Here is a 13010-nt window from a genome sequence, read left to right as displayed (position 1 = left end):
TAAATCCAGCAAAAAAGAAGAATTATTCCAGTTGTGCCCTAGAACTGTCAACATTTTTCCTTCATAATTTTTAAAACTTCCCACAATTTTCTCTTTACATCTAATGGCACATTTTTATTTGGAGTTTCACTCATATTGTTCTCAAGTGGAGCTTGTTGCATATCTAGATATACTAGTTGTTGCAAAATCTCAGGATGGGTGACTTTGGGCTCTCTCTCTCTCTCTCTCTCTCTCTCTCTCTCTCTCTCTCTCTCTCTCTCTCTCTCTCTCCATCTTACCTCAGAGGGCTGTTTCAAGGGAAAGAGATAGAAGGAGCATAAGGTATATTCAATGTCTTGAGTTACTATATTTATAAAAATGATAACGGTGACGCTTTTAAAAATTTAAAATAAAATAAATATCTTGTTCTATATCTATAACATCTTCTGCAGACAGCCTGAGTCTGCAGAAGATGTTATAGACATAGAACAAGATGTTACTGAGTCCATGAGTAAAAGTTCTGCCAATTAATTTTTCAGAATTTGGTCTTTCCATTCAATGTCTGTTTTCTAATACATATTTGAACCCTCTTATACAAAGCATACAGGGATGTGGTGGCTCAGTGGGTTGGGACACTGGGCTTCTTGATCAGAAGGTCAGCAGTTTGGCAGATCGAATCCCGAGTGCCGCGTAGCAGAGTGAGCGCCTGTTACTCGTCCCAGCTTCTGCCAACCTAGCAGTTTGAAAGCACGTAAAAATGCAAGTAGAAAAATAGGGACCACTACGGTGGGAAGGTAACAGCGTTCCGTGCGCCTTTGGCATCTAGTCATGTCGGCCACATGACCACGGAGACGTCCTCGGACAAGCGCTGGCTCTTCGGCTTTGAAACGGAGATGAGCACTGGCCCCTAGAGTTGGAAACAACTAGCACGCATGTGCAGGGAAACCTTTACCTTTACCTTAAGTGTCCTTTGAACCATGCCATTTGCAGAATTTCCCCATATCCCAATTTTCCCCCCCTTCAGAATCTTTTTGTACTCTTTGTTAAGATCAATAATAAGGAAAACAGGTTCTAACATATCTCTCTTATCCTGAGGACTGTAGCAGCTGATCTAGTAATAAACTAATTATAAATGATCGCAAACATCAATTTTTTTGCTGAAACTTCTTCAATGCACCATCTTTCCCTAAAATTCTGTTTTGCCTTGACAGTATTTTATTCTCCCCCCCAAAAGGAAACAGTATTGAGCCAATTAATCCAAGCAAATTTGGAAATAACCTTGGTATTTTTATCCATGAAGTTTTTGCCTGCTTCTTAATCCATATCTTATAATAACCAGTGTTTCCTTTATGTTGGTCTTTGAATGAGAAATCTATTATTTCTCTCAAATTTTCATTCCTAAAAGGCTTATTATAATATGTAACTACCTGCCTCTTCTGCAGTCCATCTTCAGCCAACAGCTATTCTAATACTTGGCAGTTTTGAACTGGTTTGAACTGGTTTCTTCTGAAAAATAAATGTATTGCTTTTCTTTCTCTTAATAATAATCTTACAGATCAAGCATTTGACTCAGTTTAAAATTTATCTCTATAGCAAGACGTAGCACAACATGACAAATTTGATTCTGGAATCCTAATTCTCTGGACTCTAGTCTACCAACAATCTAAAATACATTGCCAGCCATGTAGAATATCAATTGGCATTTTTCCATATATTCAGGGTTAGCTGAGCCATGTTTTCACACTGGAGGCAGAAAACACAAGAATTTTTCTTTCAAGGTTGAAATAAATATCTAACAATAATTTTCTGCCCTATCCTAACAGATATGGCTGGGCTGAGGAATTCTGGGAATTGAAGTCCTCAGGATTTAAAGTCACAAAGTTTGGGCACTCCTAAAATAAAACCACCACCACCATTTTAATCTTTGCTTCTACTCTATTGTCTTCATCTCTACAATGATTCTGGATTATTTTGAATGTTTATAGCATGTACGTATCAAAATATCTGCCTGGAAATATCATTTACCGGGGGTGCATCTCCTCATGATGAACTATAGTTTCTTGCTCTTGATTACTTCATCGGTTTAGTGCTAAATGAAGTTGTTAAGTTAAAGTAGAAGGACCTGAATTTGACATGGTTTCCTCCTCTCTACATAATCAGACTGATGCCAGTTTTCATGTTACGGGAATCTTGGTCAAGGTGACTTCAGAAGGCTCATTGCTTCTCAGGGCACTTGTAATTAGCTTATACTATTTGAGCCATAGTGCAGCACTAGGGGCTCAAAACACTGAGATAACCTGAATTCAGTCCAGAAGAGATTTGAGTATATCACTGTTCTGTGTCATTTGCTTGAGAAACTGAATGTGTTGATTTCACCCAATTTATTTGCTTAATCCAAGTACTCCAAGACACCAAAACAAACCACATAGAAGCTCTGCCACCATGACTATGCAGCAGAAAGAATAATTTCAAATTAATTGAATGCCTTGGTGTCTCTGCCACACCTACTATCATCTTGTATTCCAACTAATCCTTTGTGTATCATGCATTGACTCAGCAACAGATAGTTTTGGTTCCCAAACCTGTAAAGTCAGTTTAAACAATATGGGAGAACACATGATCCCACAGGATATGATGCAATTACTAAATTGCTCGCTTGGGGAAATTTGATTGCAATCCATCTCTCTCAGCTGTCTACTAAGACTCATAAGAACCAATCTGTGGCATTAACTGTAGAAATTAAATAGAATATAAGCAACCCAGAGATGGTTCTGTACATAACTATGAAGTTTATTTAAGCAAGTAACCTTTTTAAAAAATGTAGAAGTGGAAAAGATATTCCATATTAAAAAAATCTCAAGAGACTATGAGTTCTAATCCTGTCTTAAGCACAAAAGTAGCTGAGTGACCTTGGGCTAGTTACTTTCATTTAGGCCTAGGAAGGAAGCAATGGCAAACCTTGCCAAGAAAACTGCAGGGACTTCTCCAGACAGTATCCAAGAATTGGACATGATTGAATGGAAGAAAAAATATATTTATGAAATAAGATAACCACAAAATAGAATTTTCTTTCTCACCCAGAACAATTGATTGCTGTATTTTGTTCATCATCTTATCAGGAGTAGAGTATCTATAAATTTTATTTAGCGTTAAGGTATCTAGATGTAGTAGTGCTGGAATGTTGACACATACTTTTGCATTTTGCAGGGTTTTTTTCTAGTGGCCTTCCTCAATTGGTGCCTTTCAGATTAGTCATGCTATCCGGGATTGGCAACAGTTGTTAACTCCAATGTATTTTAAAGGCATGAAATTAAGGAAGACGAAGTATTTTTTATTACAGCAACCACAATAACTGAAATAGAAATACTTTACTGACCTTACGTTGCTGGTTTCTTTAAAAACAGGAGAGAGTGGCATGAATATGAGATTTGAATAATAAGAACACATCTATTTCTTATAATTTTATTTTTCTTTTTATAGAAATGCATTTTGGATCCAAACAACAAAAGCAGAAAAAAAACCAATTCAATCAATTTTAATGCAGAGGCAACATAGGGAAAAACATCTGTCTTCTCAAAGACCCACTGAATATGTAACAACAGTTTAAACAAATTAAGCATCTGAGTGGTCTGTTAAAACGTACTTTTAAATGCAGATAGCTACAGGAGGAGATACCTGTGGATGCTATGTGATACATTCCCACAAAAAATATATATGTTTCTACTTATTTATGCATAACTAGTGCAAGTGTTAAAATGTAGTAATTCTGGGAGGGAATTTTTAATTTATTTAGCATACAATTCTGGCTTCAGTTGTTTGAATCCAAAAGCAGTAAATATACTCCCAAGAAAATAGTAACTTGATCTGTTCATATCATTCTCTTTCATTTCTGGGATACAGTCTGAATTCCTCACTGCTGAACAGTATATAATTCATTTTGAATTCCTAAACATCCAATTTAAAAAATACTATATTTCTATTGAAGGAGGATGAGCTCCCTAGAAAAGTTCAAGTTACATTTGAACTTTCCCGGACAACAGCCTTTTAAAAACATTTTCTTCAATAACTGTCATTAACAATTGGTAACATTAAGGCATTTTTTTCTATTCAGGTGCAAAATTAAGAAGACATGAATGCAGCAGTTGACTAACCAAGCAGATGTGACCAACAACGTCTGAGCATTTCTGAACATGAGCAATCAAAATATTTTTCCTGTCATTTTAAACAGGTAAACAAACATCTAAGGGTCAGAAAGCAAACTTATATTTTATTTTCAAAATTACTTAATTTTTTTTTTACAGTGACAATTTCAATTAATGTATTTGTCCAAGTGAAGAATCAGGACTAGTGTTTGAATGAAATGAAACAATCCCCACGGTACCGTTTAAACTGTATTTCCTTCTAATCCAGAAACACCCAATTTTAAAAAAGAAACCTTTTCCTTGACTAATGCCTGTAGTACATAGGCTGAATTTAAAAATACCGTCACCTAAAGCAAGGAAACTTTTGAGCTGTTTTTGAGCTCAAGGACAGCATTCAGTCAGGCTGGTTCTACAGAAGAAGCTGAGTCCACATTATGCTCCATCCTTCTTCCTGAAAGCAAAGTACATAGAGCTATACTCATAGAACTGTAAGAGAAGTGCATCGGAGAGGTCCATCATCCTGTATCTGCAATCTTGCTCAGATGGCAATGCTAGTCATGCAGGCACACTTTCCTCGGCTGTATAAGATTCTTCCCTCCAACACTGAACAAGACCCCCTGCAGCAGTGAGCAGGCAGGTCTCAACTGGGTGGAAGGACAGTGACTGGACAGCAGTATTGCACACTGGCAAGGCCAGAACAAGGGAGCCCTGTGGGGGGGAAAAGGACAAAATGTAGCTACATTGGTCACAAAACCTACAAAGGACAGAGATTAAAAAAGAAAAACCAAATGCACAGGTATTGTATAGGTCAGGGGTGTCAAACTGCTGGCCTGCAGGCCGGATATGTCATGCCGAAACTGCCCACCCCATTGCCGGCAATGGACAAAAAGTTGCGATACATCGCGACATGTCATGTGACATTGCGAGTTTGACACCCCTGGTATAGGTGGTACACCTTGCTCCATACTAGTAATTGGGGGGGGGGATCTCAGAGTCCTAGTGGAGAATCACTTAAATATGAGCCAGCAGTGTGCTGCAGCTGCCAAAAAAGCCAACACAGTGTTAGGCTGCATTAACCGAGGGACAGAATCAAGATCACATGAAGTGTTAATACTACTTTACAATGCCTTGGTAAGGCCACACTTGGAATACTGCATCCAGTTTTGGTCACCACGGTGTAAAAAAGATGTTGAGACTATAGAAAGAGTACAGAGAAGAGCAACAAAAATGAGGGGAATGGAGGCTAAAACATATAAGAAACGGTTGCTGGAATTGGGTATGTCTAGTTCACAGGTCTGCAACCCGCAGCTCCGGAGCCGCATGCGGCTCTTTCAGCTGTCTCCTGCGGCTCCCAGTCCTCTGCCGTGCAGTCCCCCCCCCAAAAAAAAGTGGGACTAAAAAAGTTGCCTTGGCTCCACTCTTCAGTCAAACCCTGTTCTGCGCATGTGCGCATGTACACACATGCAGTACACACATGCGCACACATTTTTTGCGGCTCCCAGTTTTTCCTTTTGTGAGGGAACCGGTTCTGAGTGGCTCTTTCACTGTTTCAGGTTGCTGACCCCTGGTCTAGTTTAATGAAGAGAAGGACAAGGGGTGACATGATAGCAGTGTTCCAATATCTCAGGGGTTGCCACAAAGAAGGAGTCAAGCTATTCTGCAAAGCACCTGAAGGCAGGACAAGAAGCAACGGATGGAAACTAACCAGCGAGAGAAGCAACCTAGAACTAAGGAAAAATTTCCTGACAGTTAGAACAATTAATCAGTGGAACAACCTGCCTCCAGAAGCTGTGAATGCTCCAACACTGGAAGTTTTAAAGAAGAGACTAGAAAGCCATTTGTCTGAAATGGTATAGGGTTTCCTGCCTCAACAAGGGGTTGGACTAGATGACTTCCAAGGTCCCTTCCAATATTATTGTTGTTGTTGTTATTGTTATTACAGATACATTATTTGCACAACTGTCAGCACCACATAGGCAGGTATGAGGAAAATCTGACTTCCAGGACAGCTTGTGACAATATCCTCTCATTAACCAACATGAGCTTAAAGAAAATTGGACAAGGGATTAGGATAGATAAACCACTAGCAAGGCCAGTTATTTTATATGAATTATATTAAGAAGAAATTGTCCACATTTGATAATTTGAATTGAAAGAAATGCTACCTAACTCAAGGATAGAAATGAATAGTATTCACCTTTTAAAGATATAAGCTGGGCACTTAGCTTCAAGCCAAATAAGCTTGCACAGAAATGCTTGACTCATGAACTTCAAATATAACATAACTGGATCACTTATATCAAGCGTTATTTACCTCTTAGATTAGAAATCTGCATTGATCCTGCAACTTTCCTGATTATATTTTAAGTAGATCCATTTAAACAACTAAGACCAAACGAAACAAACGAATAAAAACAACTGCTATTTCTGTTCCCAATTTAGATGTCTGTTTCCTACTAATCATTAATGGGTGCTGGGAAAAAGGGGGTGGTTTGCTTTGTTTCCAGAAAAAAACTGGCTTTTCCAACCAAGTAGAATTTTGGTTACACCCCAATGACTGGCTGACTAAAAAGTCAAATGACTGCTTCGAAGGAAAGCCCTTGATTTTCCCAGCCAATCTTGTTTACCTCAACCAAATCCCAGAAATAGACTTTCCCATCTTCTGAGCAGCTCCCAATATGTGTGTCTCTTTCACTCAGGCAGCAGTCCATCTTGTAAGTTACATTCTTGTGGCCGGTGTAGCTGGAGATACAATTGGGAGAATAAGGAGATTATTCCTGACCATCTTGGAAGACTTCCCCATCAACACCCCACTCCACACACCCCGGCTCTGTAAAGGGATTTCGGCTGGAGCTCTGTGTGAGTTCCGGCACCTTTTTTTTTTTTTTTTTTTACAAAAAAGCTCTGTTTAAGGCAATTGCATCTTGCTCTTTAGCGTGCATTCGTACTTCTGTACTGGGAATAGCTGGAGTCAACCTAACTGCTAAAGGAAGCATTACAGTTAACAATGAAAAGTGTTTGCTTACTCTCCTAGTAGCTCGCCCGTATCCTTGTCCAGCAATCGCAGTGTAGAATCCAAGCTAGCAGCCAGTGTGCATTGCCCATCCTTGCTGAAACATACACAGGTAATGGGACCTATAATGAAAACATGGCAATGTTGGATGTTATTGCTTCATGCAGTAGATATAAAGGTCTATGTGCATGAAGAGGAGAGAACCTGTTCAAGAAGAAAAAGGAGGGTACAGTGGCTTGCAGGTATTATGCCACGTACTACTAACTATTAGAGTATATGGATCTATCATTGAGAAAATCTATGAATCAACAGTGGCAATGGTTATATGAGATGATGGTACATAATCATCAAATGTGGATGCAAGCCTGAAGATACAACTTGCAGACACTTTTCAGTTTGAACCGGGTAGAAATTTACCAAACAGAAGATGAAATAAACATGAGTTACTTGTTTTGTGCTTGAGGCATCATATCCCACAACAAAGTAACACCTTCAAAAATGTGGTTCTCTCCTCATTCCATTTAGCAGATATTCAATATATGAAACTTACTTCCAATGTAGTCTGAGCAGAGTTCTCCAGCACGGAGGTCATAACGTCGGACACGGCCATCCACAGAACTGGGAAACAACAGAGCAACATTGTTAAGAGAACACTCTGACCTTGACGTCGCAAACTATGCACTTCAAAAATATTTGTTCACAAGCCACGTATGTCCTTGTATCATACTTGCTGTGAGTTTGGATTATGAACGTGATGAAAATTTCCAGTTCAGCTGTACACGTTTGTTTGCTCTACTCATATTTTAGCAAAAATTGACACAGTGTTTTAGATTCAGTTCCAAAAGGAGAAAAAAGTTATTTTAAAAAAAATGAAAACAGACATAGAAAGGTTGAGGATATTTTAACATCTTCTCTAAAGTCTATTCTGGACTTAGCAAAGCATCAAATTTGCCTTTTCCAATTCAAGCGTCATCCTATTTTCCTTTACCCTGTAAGAATTTCATAATCTGAGACTTTCAGACTGGAGATGCCATCTTTGGCCTCATCCAAGATTTGGACGGGTTCTGGTCTACGTGAGCGACAATCCCAGCAACGGACACTGGAGTCAATGGAACCTGCAGGAAAGTAAAGAGGCATGCTAAATAAAGGCTAGGATGAACAATCTAGAAGCAACATAGAAGGCAAGATTATTTCTTACCTGAAAGAATTATAGTGGCTTCCTCATTGAACTGGACACAATTCACCTTCTGTCCAGTAGGAAAAAAAAAGAGAATACAAAAAGATTAGGGCTTGCTATTCTTAAGTTATATTTAACTTTCTATTCTTGGGAGCTGAGCTTGGGAGTGTGCACAAGTCTGCATTATTTTCCCATTCCCTTGTCCTTTGACACTTCAATTATTGTAAACTTGGGCAGTGGCTGGAATTCCGTATATTTATCTCCATTATTATTTCATCTATAGCTGTGCAAAAGACTTGAAGGCAAAATACATGAAGCATCTCTTCTCAAACTGCGGAGGCAACCATATCCACCAGGAAGCTCATCATCTGCTTAAGCTTAAGCATCTTCTCTTAGTTGTCACTGCAGGCATATCATACAGAGCTATTCTGCTTTGCCAAAAGACCCAGTAGAATTTTGACTGTATGTGCTCCGAAACAATTTCAAGGAGAAATGCCTTGTTCACATCTATGCTCTTTGCAATGCATCCTTTAAATGTTTTTACAGCCATAGCTCCATCCCTCAAACCTCCTACATAATTTCATAACTATTAGGCATTATACTTTTCCTTAACTACTCTCTTCATCAGTACCGTAGGGTTTTTTTAATCACTCTTACTTATTGCCACCCACTATAATCCTTAGCCAGAGACCTCAGTATCAAGTGTGCCTAGGTGTATTCGTTGGGTTTACCTTTTTCTAATGAGATACAAACACAAGTATACTGAGCAGAAATTTAAATAATATTCCATTTAACTATGCTCATGAAAAGAACTATCAATAAGATGTCGTAATAATATTTCCAGGTTAGAATACTACAACAAGCTAAATACTCCTGGAGGCACATGGTAAAGACATCTGTATGCTTCATAGCAGATGTGCTACTGAACTCACAATTCCTTAGTTAGAATCTCAACTAACTTAAACCCAACCTCCCCTCAAAAAAATGTTAAGATCACTAGTTACTTGTGAAAAAAGTTCATGTTGACACTGAATCTTACTGACCATGTTGAGGCTTACACTTTAAAGCATTGGCTCACCGTAGCACAGCCCATATAAATACATACTGATGCAGTTTATGGCATACGTAATTGCTGAACAAGCAAATGATTGCATTTTATAAAGGTTCCTCTTTTTTGTAAAGTTTCTTTGGAAGAATATGTTGAAATACAGAAGCTATTGGGGCAGATATTCTAAGCAAATTCACTAAGACAGAGTCTTTCTCATCCATTTCTTATGTACAAGATCAATAATTCATCATTCAGCAAATCAACTAGTGCCTTGTATTTTTTCATCTGAGAATTACAAATCCCTGTTTCTATAATCTCGTTTTCTTTATCCATGTCTCCAGTAACATTTTTACTTATCCCAGACAATTCTGAATGCCATCCAGCTTTTCTCTCCCATTATATTTCACAAGGGTTTCTGCCAACCGGAAAAAAACATCAGGGATTTTGAGGCTCTCAGAAGCAGAACATATAACTGTTATTTTTTAAGGTGGAAACTCAGAGGAATTTGTATTTCAAAAAGACATGAATCTTCTCACTTTCCAAGCACTCCAAAGGACAAAATACATCTTACCCCTGCATGGCCACGGAACTTGCGAATCACTTGGCCTGTGGCAACATCCCACAGCACAACTGTTTTGTCTGCTCCACATGAACAAAGTTGGCTGTTGTCAAATGACCTAAGGAAAACACAGATAAAGAAGGGGATACGAAAATCAAGAGAAATAATTTTCCTTAGCATCTAAATCAAGAAGAGTACTTTTCTTTTTAAGAGCTATTATATGTTCTGAGTGCAGAACATATATTGAGGCTCTCAATGTTTTTAGTGTAAGTTTTCAGTCAATTTAACAGCAAAAAAGGTTTGAATGAGTGGACAAGATTTTAAAATATGAACATGAGTAGAATTTCCTGGACAATTACTGCATCATTCTTTTTTTTCCTTACCCAAACTTCACAGAAACACACTTTTACATATGAATAATATTGTAATTTGAATTCTTTAATTTCATAGCCATTGTTTCATATAAATTAGTTTTGTTAATTTACATTATAGAGTAATTATTGTCAAGATTATTTTTAGTTTATTTTTATTTCATTATGGAATTTCACACGTTATTTGTATTTTCCAAAATAATATCTTTTGCAAAGACTGTTCCCCATCATCTAATCCAGTTATTTTAAACTTTCCTAAAGTATTTCAGTATTTAAAAATAGTTTTTTTTTAATAAAGTGGATCCATCTCCCCTAATTCCTACCCTGCAGCATCTAGGACTTCATAGCCATGGCCACAATATGTCTTGAGGAGAGTCCTTTTGTGTGGGTTCCAAAGCTTGAGTGATTTGTCACTGCCACAGGTGAGACAGTAATTTCCATCCACTGAGAAAAAGAAAAGTCTCATTTAATGTTATCTAGCTGAGCAAATTCCAAGGAATCCCTGGAAGACAGTCTGTTTCATTTCTCTTAGAATGATGCAGATTCCACCATTCATTTTGCAACTTCAAACTTATTGACCCAACAAGCAAGACACATCTCTCACAAGCTATCTTTTAATCTTTTAGCTATTGCTAAGCACTTTGATTTGTGCTTTAAAATTGTAAGCCGCCCTGAGTCTTCGGAGAAGGGCGGGATATAAATGGGATTAAAATAAATAAAAATAAATAAATAAATAATCATTACAACTGTTTCCTTGATCTGTTCACAACTTACTAAAAGCTTACATTTATACACTATTAATTTTACATATATATTTGCTTTGGAGATTTCCCTAGTTCTAATAACTGAAAGCCGCTATTCCTATTTTAGGAAATCAAAAATACACTCACCATTGAATCTCACTGCTCTTATAGCTCCTTGTTTACATTCTAGTGTAGCAAGCAATTTTTGGGGAAGCTCAGGTTTCTTGGGTTTGGGTTCTGGAAAGGCCATAACATAGATGTATGTTGATTGCTAAAAATTTCCCACATGCATAATACATCCACAACAAAATCTCTAGAAACAGGAATATCCTAAGGCAGGGTGATGCATTAGGACTATGTTGCTTCTGGGTACTTGTTGCCTCTTGAATTGCATTACCTTATTGCAAAATAAAATACACAAAGAAAACATTTGTCAGTTGCAATCTCTTTTTGAGCAACCCATTTTGTTTCAAAAATAACATATCAAAATAGATTATTTCAGTCAATGGCTACTTAGTAAACCAAGTCAAACATGTACTCTATATTTGTTATGCTGAAGCAACATCTTCCTATTGTATGTAAAACATCTATTTGGGAAACTGCTGAATAACATGCCAGTTTTCTTGAATGCATCTTCTGATTTCACACCACTTGTTATCTTTACAAGTCTGTTTTGTTTAACCCTAGGTCACTTTAAACTTTCAGAAAGGTCTGTTGAGCATGCTCTTCCTTTAAAACCTTTCAGCTTTACTTCTTTAGGCATTATACCAACACTTAATTGTTCTTTATGGTGCCTTTCTTACGCAGCAGCTGTACAAGTAGTCCTTGACTTACGACCATAATTGAACCCACAATTTATGTTGCTAAGTGAGACATTTGTTAAGTGGGTTTTGCCCCATTTTACAACTTTTCTTCCCACAGTTAAGTGAATAATTGCAGTTGTTAAGTTAATAACAATCTGGCTTCCCCACTGACTTTGCTTTTCAGAAGGCTGCAAAAGGTGATCGGGGGACACTGCAACTGTCATAAATATGAACCAGTTGCCAAGCATCCAACTCTTGGTCACATGACCATGAGTATGCTGCAACGGTCATAAGTGTGAAAAATGGTCATAAGTCACTTTTTCCAGTGACGTTATAATTTCGGATGGTCACTAAATGAACTGTTGTAAGTAAAGAACTACGTGTATTGGAATAGGGGAGGTAAGGACCGGAACCATTTTGATTAGACCAATTGAAGATTCACAAAATCACCAGCTTTTTAATATCCAAAAGGTCTCAGGCAAAAGGACCCCAAATTCAGGAGAAAGCAGGGAGGGGAAGAAACATTGGGGTTGATCTTTGACTAGGCTGGGCTACAAACAACCGGACAACCACCAGGTGGCCACAATGATTCTAACCAAATCTCTTTTTGCTTCTTATGAAATGATGGTCGGACTCTCGCAGCTCAGATCTGCAACTCTCGTTTGGTCTGTAGCAAGCGATGCTACTCGATGGGAGAGTCTCCAGATAGTTAAAATGGAATTTTACTGGACAGAGGACAGAGGATTGTAGGGGGGGGGGGCGGGTAGGCTGTACCAGGGATCCTCTCAAAGCTCGAATGTTGCACGTGGATAAGAAGCCAGTTACTGAAATTAAAACTCTTTCCTACACGCCCGCCGCCTCCTCGAATCATGGAACTATTCAGGTGGGGAAATAGTTCACATTTCTCTTGCAGCTTCTACTTACGAAATAGCAAGAAGAAAGATTATAGGGAAATACAGGCGTCGACTCGTCAATTTACTCCTCCGGTCTAGTTTCATTAATTCCACCCCCTCTCGGCATAATTTCTTCAAGCGAGAAAGGAAGGGCTATAACATTCTTCCGCCTCCGCCTTCTCCTCCTCCTCCTCCTCGGCCAGAAATGTTAGTTTCAAGTCCTTTCGAGACAAGAGAAGCGTGGACTCAAAAGGTCGGAACAAAAGCGCCTAAACTCGAGGG

General features: G+C 38.3%; 1 protein-coding gene across 2 annotated transcripts; it reads right to left on the bottom strand.

Annotated features, from left to right (window-relative positions):
• Positions 1-3108: 3108 nt before the first annotated feature.
• On the bottom strand, positions 3109-13008 carry WDR83 (WD repeat domain 83). 2 transcript variants are annotated; one of them, XM_081316713.1, is made up of 10 exons: positions 12760-13008; positions 11180-11429; positions 10613-10733; positions 9931-10036; positions 8333-8381; positions 8123-8249; positions 7685-7752; positions 7148-7256; positions 6749-6863; positions 3109-4829 (listed from the first exon to the last, which is right to left on the bottom strand). In XM_081316713.1, exons 2-10 carry the CDS (start codon positions 11280-11282, stop codon positions 4677-4679), a joined length of 951 nt encoding a protein of 316 aa, XP_081172839.1. In that variant the 5' UTR covers positions 11283-11429; positions 12760-13008; the 3' UTR covers positions 3109-4676. The 2 variants fall into 2 exon arrangements, with proteins under 2 accessions (XP_081172839.1, XP_081172840.1); XM_081316714.1 differs by having other exon boundaries at positions 9931-10733; positions 11180-11269; positions 12760-12945.
• Between the last annotated feature and the right edge of the window lie 2 nt (positions 13009-13010).

Source organism: Vipera berus (genome assembly GCF_964194415.1).
Source record: "Vipera berus genome assembly, chromosome: 2".
NCBI classification, from domain to species: Eukaryota; Metazoa; Chordata; class Lepidosauria; order Squamata; family Viperidae; genus Vipera; species Vipera berus.
The sequence above is the reverse complement of the archived record's forward strand: the minus strand, read 5'-3'. Positions and strand labels throughout refer to the sequence as shown.

Coding starts and splice junctions, on each gene's coding strand:
- WDR83 (XM_081316713.1), bottom strand. CDS start 11,282: ATGGCCTTTCCAGAACCCAAACCCAAGAAACCTGAGCTTCCCCAAAAA. Junction 8,382..9,930: donor AGTTCCGTGGCCATGCAGGG/GTAAGATGTATT, acceptor CCTACTGGACAG/AAGGTGAATTGTGTCCAGTT. Junction 8,250..8,332: donor AGCCACTATAATTCTTTCAG/GTAAGAAATAAT, acceptor ACTTTCCTGCAG/GTTCCATTGACTCCAGTGTC.